General features: G+C 40.5%; 1 protein-coding gene across 1 annotated transcript in view; it reads left to right on the forward strand.

The window, feature by feature from the left end:
• The window catches only part of CRB1 (crumbs cell polarity complex component 1), a 147,094-nt gene that overhangs the window by 2,882 nt on the left and 127,703 nt on the right, over positions 1-16,509 (forward strand). The window contains exons 3-5 of the mRNA XM_058669688.1: positions 652-1,230; positions 12,452-12,647; positions 16,117-16,256. Of these exons, the coding sequence (XP_058525671.1) occupies positions 652-1,230; positions 12,452-12,647; positions 16,117-16,256 (915 nt within the window). The remainder of the gene's footprint in view (positions 1-651; positions 1,231-12,451; positions 12,648-16,116; positions 16,257-16,509) is intronic.

Below are 16,509 nucleotides of genomic sequence, written 5' to 3' on the forward strand. Positions count from 1 at the left end.
ATACGCTTTCAGAAGGACAAGTTTCCAAACCTCACTACATCAATTTCCTTGCCATAGGATTTAATTTGTTAATCTGTAAAATATGCATAATTATAAAATGTTTGTGTGAAGATAATAACAGTATACATGATATACCAGGTGCAATAGTGCAGAGAGAGTATGACTAGTGAGTATCAAAACCGTATTTATTTTATTCCTTCAATTTTTCCTAGGCTTTTCATTTTATAGTGTCAAATGGTCGTTGTTATAAGGCACTCACAAACCAAGTAACGGTTAAATGCTAGTTTCAATTATATGACAAATGGAAACAATTTTATAACCCATCTCTCAGTATTTGCAAAAATCTTCCATGAAAGAATTTGTCTTTCCAGTGTATAAATAGGAAGTTCGAACAAATGCTTCAGTTTAGCCCATTCCTCAGCTGTACCTGCATCTGGAGATATGGAAGAGAAGATTGAATTCACTCAGCCATTTTGATTGTTAGCAGCTATTGAGAAAGTTTTGATAAATGAGAAATTAAACCTCGTTAAGAGAATGCAACCAAGTATGCATTTCAGTAATCAGTGTGTTTGAAATGGCACACCAGTCACATTCCTGAATGTTACCCACAACTAATGTAAATTTAATCTTAATATTTTTACTTCCTTGTAGATTCCTTTTGCAATAAAAATGACACCGAGTGCCTCTCAAATTCTTGCTCAAGCAATTCTAACTGCAAGGCTTTTGCAGAAAACAGTTGTCCTTGCTCAAATGCAACCAACAATTTGGACAAAGTCTGTGAAAATACGAAAGATCCTTGCTCCTCCACTCCCTGCCAAGGAAATGCCACTTGTCTCACCTCCCCAGAAGGAAGGGGCTTCCTCTGCAAATGTCCTCCTGGGTATAGTGGGGCAACCTGTGAAACTGCCACCAGTTCCTGTGGTGTGAACTCCTGCCAACACGGAGGCACTTGCCACCAGCACCCTCTGTACCCCACCTGCGTCTGCCCTGCGGGTTATGCCGGAACGTTCTGTGAGACAGATGAAGATGAATGTGCCTCTAGCCCGTGCCACCACGGGGCCGTGTGCCAGGATGAAGTTGATGGTTACTCTTGCTTCTGCGTCCCAGGATATCAAGGCAGGCACTGCGAGTTGGAGGTGGATGAGTGTGCCTCAGATCCCTGCAAGAATGAAGCTACATGCCTCAATGAGATTGGTCGATACATGTGCATCTGCCCCAGTAATTATACTGGTAAGTGTGCACACTTCAGTCCCAGATAATGTAGTTAGCTTGCCCACTCTTTAACATGGTGAAGTAGAGATGATACTTTATGTCCCAATCAACCATTTATAAAAATGTCCAAGCTGTGGACAGGAATTAATCACTTGATACAAAACTTTCTAAACTATTAAAACGTCTATGGAATGTACTCTTTAAGGGATTACTGCCACTGTTGATATGTTTAGTGGAGTGCTTCATGATTTGAAACTTAGATTCAGGTTTCTTAAGGCTAAAAGACAGCATCCTTTTTTTTTTTTTTTTTACTGTTGATGAATACCTGGGTTATTTCCATATGTTATCTACCATGAATAATGTTGCAATGAACCTGATAAATGCAAACATTTCTTCAGCATTCTGATATCACTTGTCTTGGATATATACCAAGTATTAGGTATGCTGAATGCTGTTTCTATCTTTTGAGTAAATTCTACAGTATTTTCCAAAATCACTATCTAATTTATGACTAGCAACAGTGTTTAACTGTTACCTTTTCTCTACACCTTCATAAGTATCCATCTATCAGCCATCCTATCAGATGTAAGGTGATACCTCCTCGTGGTTTACTTGTGTGTATCCAGTGCCTAGAGGTGTTTAGCATTTTCTCCATGTGTTTCTGTGACACTTATTTCGTGTATTCTTTGAAATGTTGTGGAGGAACCCAGAGGGCATTGTGTTAAGTGAAAAAAAAAGCCAAGCACAGTGTAAAGCGTGCTTACCTATGTAAGTGTAATCTCATGTACATGAAGTCATGCTTGAAGAATTAGAGACTAGAATGCTGGTTACCAGATGCTATGAGGAGAGGGCAAACAAAGAAAATGAAAACCTTGATCTATAGGTAGAGTTTGGAGAGATACATTCTGATGTTCTATTGCAAAGCATGATGACTATAGCTACTAAAAGCACATCATGTATGCCAAAAGAGCTGTGAGAGAGGATTCCGAATGTTCTCATAGAAAGAAAATTATAAACATTTGAGGTGGTAGATACATGAGTTAGCTTGATTTGTTCATTCTACAATGTATGCACATATGGAAATACCACATCTTGCGCTACACAGCTATATGATTGTTTCCCAATTAAAAATAGAAGACAACTTTAAAGTACACTGACTTAGATTACTTTAGAATCAGTGGATTCCTTGGCAGCTACTAGTTTGCCAGAAGAGAATTCAACATGTATGCATCAGCGTATATTCCTTTCCTTCTCATTCGACTCTGCCCCTAGTGCCCAAAGACTGCTATAGCAGTCTGCTTGAAGGGCCATCCAGTAGTAGGCTTCCAGCGTTTAAATGTCTGCGTGACCTGTGAAGGAACGAGCAAGTCTAAAACGCACAGCAAATCAGGTAAATCATCACTTTATAAAGAACGGAGCCAGCTTTGTTCCACCTCTTGAAAAAAGAAAGTAATTGTATTTCATATTTTTTTTGTTTTTCTTTTTTTAAATGAAACTTCTGCTGATATAATTTTATTTTAATACTAGAGTAACAAGTCAACAACTCATTACCCTTGGCCTTTGTCTTCCTGGTGCCATGAGTCAGTTCCTTGTGGAGGTAGTCTTCATTGTGGCCCTCCGTCTTCAACTGCTTTACTCATCAGATTGTCCACGTACTTCCAAGGGGCAACTGACCCCACCCATTCTTTCTAAAGTTTATTCTGCTCATCACGTTCCTGGCTCCCTCACTCCAATCCCTGAAATGTCACTCACATTAATACCATGCTTCCCTTTCCTTTTGCCACATTTACAACTTCCTGTGATATTTGGCATTCAACTTGCTCTCTCCTCTTACACGTTTCATGTGTATTTCCTTGTTTTGACATTTCCCTAAGTATGTTAAGAAATATAATTGTATGGAAAGTATACTTCTTCAAAATTTGAATAAGAACCCTCCAGAATTATTGTGCTATATTATGCCAATGTTTTGAAAACATCTTTCAAAATAGGCATATCTTTGTTATTGTGGCTTAAAATTTGTTCCTTTTCTCACACTTCACTTACAAAACATCTTCAAGATCTGCTGCTTTGGCATCTGAGTTGACTTCCTAATGCAGTGAATTCATTGTGTTTCCAGTGCTGTGTCTCCTGTGTGTAGCTCTGTTGCACCTCCCAGATGCTCTGCTTCCAGCCTTCTCCTCCTCCAGGCTCTGACTACTGAGAGTGAAATCATCCTTCCTAAATAGACTTGTGCCACAACCTTCTAAAGAACCTGAAAGCATCTCACTATGTAGAGTCTGATTTTCATCTGTCACTGAAAGTCTTCCATACTTCGTTCCAAACATTAGCCATATCTCCACACAACATCCTACCAAAGCATTCTATTTCCTTAAATCGGTCATCCATTTATTTAATTTTATTTTATTTGGAAGGAATAGAGTAAGAATCATAGGAGATTAAATGGGGAGAAGAGAGAGAGAGGCACACACACACAGAGAATATCTTTCAACTAGTTATTCTTTCTCTGAATGCCCAGGACAAGGCTGGTCCTGTCTGAAGCCAGGAGCCTGAAATGCAATCCATCTCTGCCACGTGGGTGGCAAGGACCTAAATACTTCAGACAGCATCGGTAGCCTCCCCAAGTGCACACTAGAAAGTGAAACTGAGACTTGAGTCAGGAACTCTGATGTGGAATGATGATGTCCTTATTCTTCCTATACGCTTCTTGTGTCAGTTACACACCAGCCAGTGTGCTAACAAGCAGCATTCTTACTCAGCCTCATTCAGTGTTTGCAAGCAATGCTCACTTAATTGTTACTGAATTATTGCAATTTTAAAGTGTTTTTATGTATTTCTAGATACTGGTAGTGCATATCTGGGATATTGATGTAATGAAGCTGAGAAAGTTGATTGTTCAACTGCTTTAATTTACCTTCTCTATTACTCTAAGCAGACTTTTTTATGGGAGAGTGTTTGTGTTAAATTGAAAGTTATCAATTACTATTTAATCACTAATACTAGGATAACTATTATGGAGAACAGTAAAGAAGTTTAGAAAACAATACTTATTCATGGAAAACTTGCTTAAGAGCCATAATCTGATGTCCATTTTTGAAAGAGTTTTAGCAGTTGAATTTTCATTAAGAAAAACTTTTTAAAATTAAATTTAAGAAATAACGTTCTATGGGATTGGTTTGGAATTGTTTTTGCTTAGAGCAACCATATTTAAAAATCATCGCACTTCATTTAATGAAGTATCTTTATTCCCTGCTGCATTTTCAATGTGACTAGTGACTAAATGAGTAGATATGAGATAATTTAACATTTCAGCCATTCTAATTCAAATAGTCTGAAATGTTTTTTTACATGCAAATACACTGTTTAGAAACTTTTACAATATACACATTTTTTTCCTTTTTAAATTTTTTTTAAAAAATCTTTTTGAAGGGCAGATTTATACAGAGAGGGAGAGACAGGGAAAGATCTTTCATCCGCTGGTTTACTCCCCAAGTGGCCACAATGGCTGAAGCTGCTCTGATGTGAAAGTGAGGAACCAGGAACTTCCTCTGGGTCTCCATTGTGTGGGCAGAGTCTCAATGCTTTGGGCTATCCTCAACTGCTTTCCCAGGCCTTAGGCAGGAAGCTGGATGGGAAGCAGAACAGCTGGGACTCAAGGTGGTACCTATATGGGATCCTGACGCTTGCGAGGTGAGGATTAAGCCACTAGGCTACTGCACAGTGCACGTGCTTTTTCTTTATATCTTGATTTAACTGGATCATAAGGAATCCTATCAGTGGTCTTAACTTAGTCTTACAAGATTGAAAGAGTGTAAGCATAAAGTATTTCACCTACAATGAGTTCATTTGTACTGTGGGTTATATTGTATCTCTCCCAGGCCCAATGATGGTGCCCCTTCTCACTATTACACTCCAAGTCCACGATGAGGATTTCTTTGTTATAATGGTGTCATTTCCTATTTGATTATATTCTTCCCTTGTTTTCCAAGAACTCAGCTAAATCTTACTATGTAGTTTTTTGAGTGACACATATAATACTTGCTTGCAAATAGAATTTAGAGAAGAGACTCATAACGCAGTAAGAATCAGATCTATTATTAGTTCCTTGGGCCTGCTCAGGTACAAAGGTGCAATGGGAGACTTGCTCCGTAAGCCCCTGCATTCTGGTAGCTCAGCAGTGGTTCTCAGCCCTGGCTACTCATTAGCAGTCGCCTAGAGAGAGGAGAAATAGAATGTTCAGACTCAACCTGCAGAAGCTCAAATGCAGTTGATGATGCTAAGGTATAGCTAGGACTGGGATTCAGAAATCAAATGCACATGGACTTAATTTGAGAACGTTTCTTGCACTCCACCGTCATTTAGACACACAGGGAACCAGGCTTGTGTTGTGCTTTGCCTGTACGTGATTATTAGTATTTGTGACAGCTCACACCAATTATAGCAACCTCAGAAAAGGTCTGTGGAACAAAGGCAAAAGCCAGAGCTGAGAGAAAAAGAAAAAGACCGTGCGCAATCAGCATGGACATGCTGGCAAACTCTGACTCTGTATCTCCCTGCTGGTGGGTGCTGAAAACCGCATTGCAGTGGCCGAGTCACGGAGTGCCCCGTCCAAACTTAGAGTGGTCATTCCTGAGCAGTTGGCTTCAGGAAGAAGCATGTGTTTCTCTGAGCAGCACAGTTAGAAAAGGTAATCAATTTTAAAAGACAGAAAGATAAGAAGGAGAGAGTTCACTCTGTGAATTCTCCACTAGGCACTTCACTGTGCTTGGTGAGCAGTGATTCATGAACTGCAGAGATGGGCTCAGAGAGAGCCATTGGAGATGTGGGGGAGAAACTTCCATGTGCAAGCAAAACTCTAGCTGAAGCTGAAAGCTAGTGGCTGCAAGCTTTCTTAGTTACAATACTGTTACAACTGTTCAACTTGTCAATGAAATGAATCATTCTGTAATTGAGGTCTTCCCTAAAATGAACTAGATGGGCTGATGAGTAATTTCCATATTAAAATGCTTGTAAGATTAGAAGGACAGGCTTGTAGAATGGTAGGGAAAAGCTGATTGATATTTGATGAAGCAAATTGGGGTGGGAAGTGATTTTAGTTCATCTATTATGAATGGATTTTGGTTAAAGATAATATTTTAAAAAAACAAGGACCACAAGATAAAATCTACTTTTAAGATACATTTCTTTCAGAATAGAAAATAATTAAGAATCAGTTCATATTTTTCGGAAAATGTGTAAGTACATAGAAACTAGTTAGTGCATGGAGACTAATTAGTTCATGAGGGTTAGAATATCATTTAATGAAATGAGATTTCTAGTTTTTAAGAAAGTTTGCTGAATGAATGTACAAGGTATCAAATGTTATTCACTCAGCAAGTGTTTATGCCCAAGTGTACTGCTGCCACTGTGCTGAACCTTGGAGGTGTACAGATGACCAGAAAAAACTTATACATGACAAAGTGCTCCTGTCTATTCAGGGAGCAGATCTATAAACACAAATTCCAGCCTGTGAACAGAGAGCAGAGGCAGCACAAAGAAGGAAACCAGTAGCGCTGCTTGAAGTTAAAAACTGCTTCACAGAAAAAAAAAATCATCTCTTTCAGAATGCAAAACTGAAACTTCCATCCATTGACTAAGTTTATTACTATGATCATTGTTATTATTGCACGCTGAATATCAAGGGAGAAAGACTGCAGAGGTGTTGTCTCTGTAAAGAGAGGCATGGCACTGATGTGAGGGTATCCTCCCAAATTCTTCTGTTGAGATCTTTTTTTTTTTTTTTTAAGATTTTATTATTATTGGAAAGCCGGATATACAGAGAGGAGAAGAGACAGAGACAGAGAGGAAGATCTTCCATCTGATGTTTCACTCCCCAAGTGAGCCACAATGGGCTGGTACACGCCAATCCGATGCTGGGACCAGAACCTCTTCCGGGTCTCCCACGCGGGTGCAGGGTCCCAAAGCTTTGGGCCGTCCTCGACTGCTTTCCCAGGCCACAAGCAGGGAGCTGGATGGGAAGTGGAGCTGCCGGGATTAGAACCGGCGCCCATATGGGATCCCGGGGCTTTCAAGGCGAGGACTTTAGCTGCTAGGCCACGCCGCCGGGCCCTTCTGTTGAGATCTTAACCACAAAGTGATGATACTAGAAAGTGGGCGTCGGAGAGACCAGGTCATTGGGCTGCAGCTCTAAGAACTGGATTTTGCCCTTATAAAGAGGTCCAAGATGGAGGCCTGGCCCTTCTGCCATGTGAAGACTCTGAAGGTGTGTCTTGGCGTGACCGTGCTCCTTGTCCTCTCTCTCCAGCTGTAGGCAGGGTGCACAGCTGTTTGTGTGATTGCTTGCCACATGAAGGCTGAATGCACAAGACAGTGTTCCTGGCACAGCTTCGGTGTGTCTAGTAGTGTGGTTTTGATCAACACAACAGTTCTAAACACTCACTTCCACATCCTAATCTAAGCACGATAATCTGACCAAGCTCTTGGTCATGGTCAAAATGAGGAAATGGTTTAGTGCAATTTTTTTTCTCCCGAAAACGCCTTAGGCTACAGAAGTGCTCATTGGCATTATTGCTAACTCTTAAATATTGCTACAGATATTGATGTTGTTGAAACCTTTATCCATACTTTTCACAGGTATCAGCCCCTTGTATTGGTGTGTTATCTCTGCTGAATACTATAAGAAACAAATGCAGCAAAAATCATTCACAAAAATAGAGTGAAAGCCGACATTCGGCAGAGCAGTTAAGCATCTGCTGTATATGAGCCTTGAACTGAGTCTAGGCTGAGCGCCTCTGCCTTTCAAAACAATGAAAATTTAAATGAAAAACTAAAGTGTTGTGTATTTCAAATACAGCATAGCGGAAACTTTGATATGTCTTTTGTTATTTTCATAATTTTAGGATTTGTGTATGTGTGTTCAGAAAATGCTGACAGTAGATTAGGAAATCCAGACTTATTGACTTATGAAATTAATATTTCCTAATCAGATGACATCTTGGTGCATATCACAGCACACATGAGGTGGGTAAAGTGGGAGGAAAGGTAAACAGATTGGTTTAAGGAAATATATCTCTAAAAAGAATAAAGGATGAATTTACATAGCATTGGGAGAAATGATTTTACAAATAGAAAACTGTGATCCTCAAAGCATCATCATGGCCACGGAAGTGAGAATTCCCTCAGAGTACTGTACCCTGGAGGTTGGCAAACAGGAAAGGGGAGACATCTTTCATTAAAAAAAATTAGGGCAGGTGAGACAATCCTTTGTCAGAATGCCTGAGTTTGAGTCCCAGGTCTACTTCTGATTCCAGCTTCCTGTTAATGCAAACCTTGGGAGGCAACAGGTGATGGATGACCCAAGTGTTCACATCCCTGTGACCTATGTGAGACACTAGGATTCTGTACCAGCTCCTGGCTTGGTCTGGCCCAGCCCCAGTCCCAACCCCAACCCCAGCTGTTGGAAGCATTTGAAAAGTGAACCAACAGGTGGCAAATTGCTCCACTTTTGTCTTTCAAATGGGCAAAATGTATATGAACATTTATGTACAATTTTTTCCAAGGATTTCTTTATTTTTTTTAATCGGAAAGCCAGATATACAGAGAGGAAGATCTTCTGTTCACTGATTAACTCCCCCAAGCGGCTGCAGTGCCCAGAGTTCAGCTGATCTAAAGCCAGGAACCAGGAGCCAGGAGCTAGGAGCTAGGAGCTAAGAGTTTCTTCTGGGTCTCCCATGTGGGTGAACGTCCCAATGCTTTGTGCCATTCTTGATTGCTTTCCCAGGCCACAAGCAGGGAGCAGGATGGGAAGCAGGGTTGCTGAGACATGAACTGGTGCCTGCATGGGATCCTGGCACATGCAAGGTGAGGATTTTAGCCACTAAGCTACCATGTTTGACCTTTAAATATATATATATATGCACAATTTTTAAAGTTGTTGTTTCAGAGAAAGACTGGCAAAGAGGATTCTGTCCTTTGGCTCTTTTCCCTATGTCTGCAGTGATGGTAGGTGTGGCAGGAACTTGATAGAACAGGGAATCAAACATCCATAACATCTTGCTGTTATCACACTAGCTTGATTCTGTGCATCCAAGCAGGAAGTCATCTAGGTGTCTTCAGTGCCCAAGGATGTTAAAAAATGTAATTATGACATATAAGAAGACCATACACAGAAAATCAACAGCTGAAATTGAAACAGCATGTTACAATTCTTTGCCTGGATGCTGTTCCAATTGATGCATATGAAGAATCCATAGTTCTAATTCAAAAGAAAAATCCATGGATGGAGGCCCACTGGGTATCAGATACATTCGGTATAATTTAAACCTTAAGATGACAGCTCAAAGCTGGAGTATAATTATGTCCAAGACATGAGGCACCCCAGATAGTTAGAAGGATGCTGAGGATGGGTTATCAAAGCCATGCTGAATGCATCATGTATTCTGCCCATGGTACTAAGCGATAAGGATGGCATCACTAACAAGACCTGTTCCCTATTGATAGCATAAGAGGTACATTATCTCACTGAACAGAATGTCAGCACTGATTTCTAATGGCCAGAGATGCCTATTCAAGGGCAGAATCTCTATATGATTCTCAGAAGGTTGGGAAACAATCATCCAGAACTATTAATCTGACTTGTTGGCTGGTGGTTTAGAGTGGGCATTAACTTGTAGAAGCATTGAAAAGCTGTGTCTCATCACAACCAGCCTATCTTCAATGAGAGACCATAGATTTTTTTTATTGTGGTTGTGACTAGGTCATTCCCTTTTAAAAAAAATCATTGAGCATTTACTATGTTGAAGAATATGAACAAAATGCCACACAGGGCTCAGTTGTCTAATCCTCCTCTTTTGTGTGCCAGGATGTGGAGGCAGCAGTTTGTGTCCCCACTGCTTCACTTTCTACCAGCTCACTACTTGTGACCTTGGGATGGCAGTATAGGAATGCCCAAAGCCTTGGAACCCTGCACCCACATAGAAAATCCAGAAGAAGCTCCTAGCTCCTGGCTTCAGTTTGTCTCAGATCCAGCCACTGGGGCCATTTGGGGAGTACACCAGCATATGAAAAGTCTTTTCCCTCTGTCTGTTCTTTTCCCTGTAAAATCTCCCTTTGCAATGAAAATAAATAAGTCTCATTTCTTTTTTAAGAACAGTGGCCTCAAAGAGCCATTCATTTTATGAATAAAATGGACAACTAAGGAGCATTTGGCGCAGCAGTTAAACCACCACTTGGAGCACTCCACATTTCATATCAGAGTGATTGTTTGAGTACCAGTTCTGCTTTCCACTGCAGCTTGTTTCCTTTGTGCAGGCTGAGGGAAAGGAGGTGATGGCTCAAGTTGAATGGGTCCCTGCTATCCATGTGCAAGACCTAGAATGAGTTTATTGTTCCTGGCTTCTGCTTAGACATGGCTGTTGTGGGCACTCAGAGTAAACCAGCAGTTGAAACTCCTGTGTGTGTGTGTGTGTGTGTGTGTGTGTGTGTGTGTATGTGTGTTGCTGCCATCAAACAAATGCAATAAGCAAAACTTTCAAATGTAGTAAAAAATTTTCATAATATTTACATTTATGTTCATATTACAAGGAATTTTGAAAATACGGTTGAAGAGGCATCAGAATAAAATAGAAGCCCATAGACATTTTCTTCCAAGATTGAGAACTAAACTAAGTGAGCAAGTCTGGAGAACAGGGAACAAGTAGAGCACTATCAGTCATCAACAAGCTACCGCGCTTATGAACTCCCACGTGCAGCCTAGAGCTTCAGTGACGTCCTGCTGCATGACAGTGGCAGAGTCCTCATCTTCTGGAAGCCTTATTATATTACAAGAAAAGATGCCTTACCCTGTAGTCAGTAGAGGTTGGAAACCATTGAAAAACTGTAAGCAGACCTTGCTGTAATTTATAAAGATTGCATTTCTATAAAAATGCAGAATGGTTTGAGAAAAAGAAGGCTGGGGTGGAAACTGCAAACCAGAGATGGGAACTTTCTGGTTAAGGTTGTGGCAGTGTGGATGGCACTGTGGCAAGATCTCCTGGCTAGTCAGGATGTGGGAAATGCTACCAGATAAGCTGGTGTATCTACCAGAATTCTGGCTGTGCTTATATGGTCAGTTTTGTCAGGGCTGGGAGTGGAAGACCAGAGTGTGTGGGAGAGTAGAGTTTGTTTTAGGGATTGTGGACTGATGCTTGTGAGAGAGTTGGAGAAGGCATTCTATTAGCAATTAGGTTCACAAGGGAAATCAAGTCTAGGGTTAAACTGTTAATGTTTATCTACATAAACTTATGCAAAAATGTCACCAAGAATTCACTTCCATGTCCCAGTATGATGGGCATCTCTTTCTCTACTGACAGTCTTTCTTCAAACCAAACTAAAGAAAGTATGTCAGTATATTCTAGTGAAAATTTAATTCTTTGACTTTCGCTCAAACTTGGCACTTACCTGATAAACCACTTTCCACACAACCTTTCCTCTTTTTGTGAGTCTCAGGGCCAGGAGAGGAGGGAGGTTGGCTTTCATAGCAAACGTGCTGTTCCTGCTGGTCTACTGGCTCAGCACTGACTCAGCACTTACTTACTCTTTTCATTTCTTTGTAAGCAGTTATTTACTAATGTCCACTTTATTCCCAACAGGATGACTTCTCCTTTCCAGTCAACATCTTGGCTTTGTTAAAATCCATTTCACAATTTCTGGGGCCAGCACAGTGCTATAACAGGCTTCAAACCAAATTTAATCATAGAAATAATCCAATGAAGTAGTTACAATTATTGTTCTAATTTTTCAGAGAAGAAAGCTGAAACACGAAGAGGTTAAGAAATTTCTCAAGGTCATGGCTAACATAGGTGGCTGTTCTAGCCTCTCAACCTGCATTATCCATGATGGGAGCTTGAGCTTTGCCCACTATAGTATGTGCTACCTGGTAAAACTAACTATTTAAAAATAGTGTGACATGGACCAGTGCCTTGTAGGCTTCCAATGAAAGTAGAACTAACAATAACTGTTCCAAAAATGACTCTTTCCAGACTCAAAAACCACAAGGTGAGTCCATACATAACAGCTGTTCTGGTTTGAGTACCTTCCCACAGGCACACCAAACATTAATATCAATTACAATTAACAGGAAAGTTATTTTGTGTAACATAACATTTGACAAATGTTTCAGTAAATAAAGCCTTGGCAAAGAGCTAAAATATTAACCCTTTGCTAAAACTTTTCTATTGTGCTGTGTTGACTTTTTTTTTTAAAGGTGTGAACTGTGAGTTGGGAATTGACCCATGTGCGTCCCATCCCTGTTTAAATGGTGCCGCTTGCCGGGATGCTGCAACGGCTTACTTCTGTGTCTGTACTGCTGGATTCACAGGGGACAACTGTGAGCTCAACCTGGATGAGTGTGCCAGTCAACCTTGTCTCCACGGAGGGTTATGTCTGGATGGGGAAAACAGGTATGCTTCCTTCCACAATTTGAGCAATTGGCCAAGAGAGAATTCATTTACCAAGAGCTAGGAAGGCATCTTAGACAGCTTCTGGGAGAATAAAACTAAGGGACAAATTGATTTTGGTACAAAACATTCTTGAAATCCATGTGTCAATTTTTCATGTTATACATTGTCTATGAGCAAATGTTGTAGCACTCCAGCAAATTTAGAGAATGTAAACCTTCAGCTTAAATGGTGAAGATTGAAGAAGCAAGGTGGCTGAGTAGGAAAAAGTCATGTTGACTTCGGGCACAGACTGATACCAAACAACAACAAAGCAAGAACCACATTCCCAGGGGACCTGGGGATCAATTGAAAGAAATATGCAGTGGAGAACAGCCAGAACAGAGATGCCCTCAAGCAGTGAGGGCAGTGAGGAGAGAAGAAAGGCATGTAGCGGGTGTGTCATGAACTGCCAGGGGTTCCAGCCCCTTTATGGCTGATGTCCGACTTGGAAGCCCCATTTTCTTGGGAAAGATGAGCAGGGGCTGCCACACTCCATGGAGCTGTTGACTTTCACTAAGGGAGAATTCCAGTGTCCTCACTGATTTGAGTCTGGCCTGGGAAACTAGTGGGGGCTGAGCAACTACTTTCCTCTGTGAAAAAAGAGCATGTTGCTTCTCCTGCTCCTCCTACTATGGCACCAGTCTCAATTTACTGGAGCTACTTTTGTCCTGACTTGGAAAATGGCAGGCAGCTCATGGAAGGGATGGAGCAGCTTGCAGGGTGGAAAGTGACATCTCTACATCCTGTGACTATGAGGGTTTTGAGCCTAGGCCAAGGAACTGAGAGAACATGAGCTATAGCTGGGTTCCTGCACATGGTCTGACCATGGAAACTCAAGGAACTGGGCATGGATCACATTGAGGGCTTGAGGGACACACCACCAAGTAGGTCAGTGTTCTATATGGTATGCATGTATGACTGGGCAGATGTGTAGCCATTGTGAGCTCCCCATGTGCCCTGTGTCAGCTGGTTCACTTTGGTAAAGAGAAGAGCTAGGATTGTGAATGCTCCAGTCAGCTCCAGCATTGCTCTGTCTGCTGCACACACCCAACTTGGATGTCACTTCAGGCTCTTGGCTCACTTACAGACGGTGGCTAGAGGCTCCTGGCCCCGCATAGTACACAGCCATAGAAACCCAGTAATAGTCTCAGGTTCTCTACTGTCCCAGAGAAGCAGATTTCCAAGAATAAGGCCTTCAATCAATCAATCCATCAATTGAACAATCAAAAACAATAAACTCATCCCCCAGGGGAGATAACAAGTTATCCCCAGATATGTAAATAGCAATGTAGAAATTTAAGAAACATGAACCAAAAATGCAGTTGAAAGCCTTAACCACAGACTTGGTGAGTCAGAAAAAAGAAAATCTATTCTAGAAGAAGAATACCTCAGACAAAAAGAAAACAAAATGGAAGCATCAAACAAGGATCTGGGGTCTATGGGATACCAATTGTTTAAAAATTCAAATCTCAGGACTTCCCAAAGGTATGGGGAAAAAAGCAAACACAGGAAGCATCTAGAATGCCAAATAGGCATAATCAGAAAACATCCTCACTATGATACAACATTTCAAACTTTAGAAGTAAAACATAGGGCCCAGTGTGATGGCTCAATGGCTAGGTCCTCACCTTGCAAATACCGGGATCCCATGTGGGTAGCAATTCTTGTCCTGACTTCAGCTCCACTTTCCATCCAGCTTATGTTTGTGGCCTGGGAAAGCAGCTGAGGATGGAACCCTGCAAAGTGTTGGGACCCTGCACCTGTGTGGGAGATCTGGAGGAGGCTCCTGGCTCCTGGCTTCCGATTTGCTCAGCTCTGGCCACTGTGGGCATTTGGGGAGTAAACCAGCAGATGGAAGACCTTTCTATCTGTCTCTACTTCTCTCTGTAAATATAATCTACCTTTCCAATAAAAATAAATAAAAATGTTTTTAAAGTAAAACATAAAAAGAATTTTCTAAAGTATGTAATAGAGAAAGGCAAAAACATCTCTAAAAATTTTTCCAGCAGGTTAATAGCAAATTTCTTAGTCTCCCCGTCAGGGAGAGAATGGAGAGATAGACACCAAGTCCTCAAATAAAATTTTAAAATCCTGCTAACTCAGAATACTTAGTGAATCTCCCATTTATAAATGAAGAAGGAGTAAAAACCTTTCAAGACAAGCAGAAGTAGAAAATGTTGTCACCAGCTGGCCGGAAGACATTCAGCATGGAAATTACACAAAGCTTTGATTTGGGTGGGGGGGCATGTGCAAACAAAACAGCTCTGAAAACTTGCCACCTTATATGCTCTTTAATCAAATGTTTCTTGAATAATGCTCTGTTTTATTATTATCTTTCTTACTACCTAAATTTTGAGAAGATAAACACAAAGTCTACCAATATTACCGACTTTATTTTTACACAATGTAACATAACATGTTTGTTATAAAGTATACAGGAAAGTCAGACACCATCTTCACAAACAGAACAAAGGAATCAAGTGGGGTTTTTAGTTCCATGATTGAGGTCCACTAGCCAACCTGCTAAGCCCTTGGGGACAGGGCTCTGATCTTTAAGGGCCTCCAGGTAGACTTTTTAAATTAGAAAAGCACAGGATAAACAGGTGGAATAATGATTTCTAGCTTGACATCTGCATTTGGTGGTAAACAGGTTTGTAATTGTGTTTACATCCATGGATATGCCATCTCCAGAATCCTTGTTTTATCTGTGCTGACTCTGCATAACCACTTTTCACATTTAAAATGGTTTTAGAGACCCTATTCAATTAACGGATCACTCTGAATGGAGTCAATAACTTTCTCAGCAGTTTTGAATTTAGAGATAATCAGATATTCCTAAATTCCTAAACACAATCAATGATTAGTTAAAAATGGAAAAATGGAAAAACTTGTAATGTGAAAATGGAAGAACAGTATAAGTTGTTCTCTGAGCACTTTTCTTGAGCTTTACATAGTTTGTTATTTTTCATATAAGACCTTATTAGTGAGCTCTCTATATAAAAGAATGCCAGGATGATATAAATGAGTCTCTACTGCCTTGAGAAATATTGACGATTGTTTGCTACTCTTTGATATCAGTGTGTTCAGTACTTCAAGACACTTGAGATACTGTGCTTGATCTTGAAATGTATTTTAATTTCAATATCACAGGTACTCTGGGTTATAGACACTATTATCTGCAATTTATGGATGGTGAGATCAAAGTAAGCAGTCATGATTTCTGGATAATTTTGCATGAAACTGTGCTATAATTTTAAAACAATGATTAGATGTTAATATAAAACATGTAATACTTCCAAGCTTACAGTAAAAATCCCTCAGAGTTTGAGGAGCCCCTATGCCATGGTGATGGCCAGATGAAGAGGTAGCATAGACACAATTAATTTCACTGTGACCAAGAGTGGACATGAAAGTTTCTTTCACTTTGCAGCTACACCTGCCACTGCTTGGGCAGTGGATACACAGGGACACACTGCGAGACCATGTTGCCTCTTTGCTGGCCAAACCCTTGTCACAATAATGCAACTTGTGATGGCAACGTTGACAACTACACTTGTCACTGCTGGCCTGGTGAGTGAGAAAATATTTTTTTGGCATTTTGATTGTTATTGTTTGAAATAGAAACAATTTGTCAGGAGAAAATGAGGCTAAAATTCTTAGTGCTAATGATAAGAAACAAATCTTTCTTCTAGTTTTCGTTGTTGGGTTGTATTCTACGCCATCATTCACGGTGTCAGGCAGCATGATAATAATGATGGTCATGGACGATGTGGAAGGATATTTTGAACACAGATGTATTATCCCAGTCATTTACTGGATCAAT

Source organism: Ochotona princeps, chromosome 10 (assembly GCF_030435755.1).
Source record: "Ochotona princeps isolate mOchPri1 chromosome 10, mOchPri1.hap1, whole genome shotgun sequence".
In the NCBI taxonomy this organism is placed as follows: domain Eukaryota; kingdom Metazoa; phylum Chordata; class Mammalia; order Lagomorpha; family Ochotonidae; genus Ochotona; species Ochotona princeps.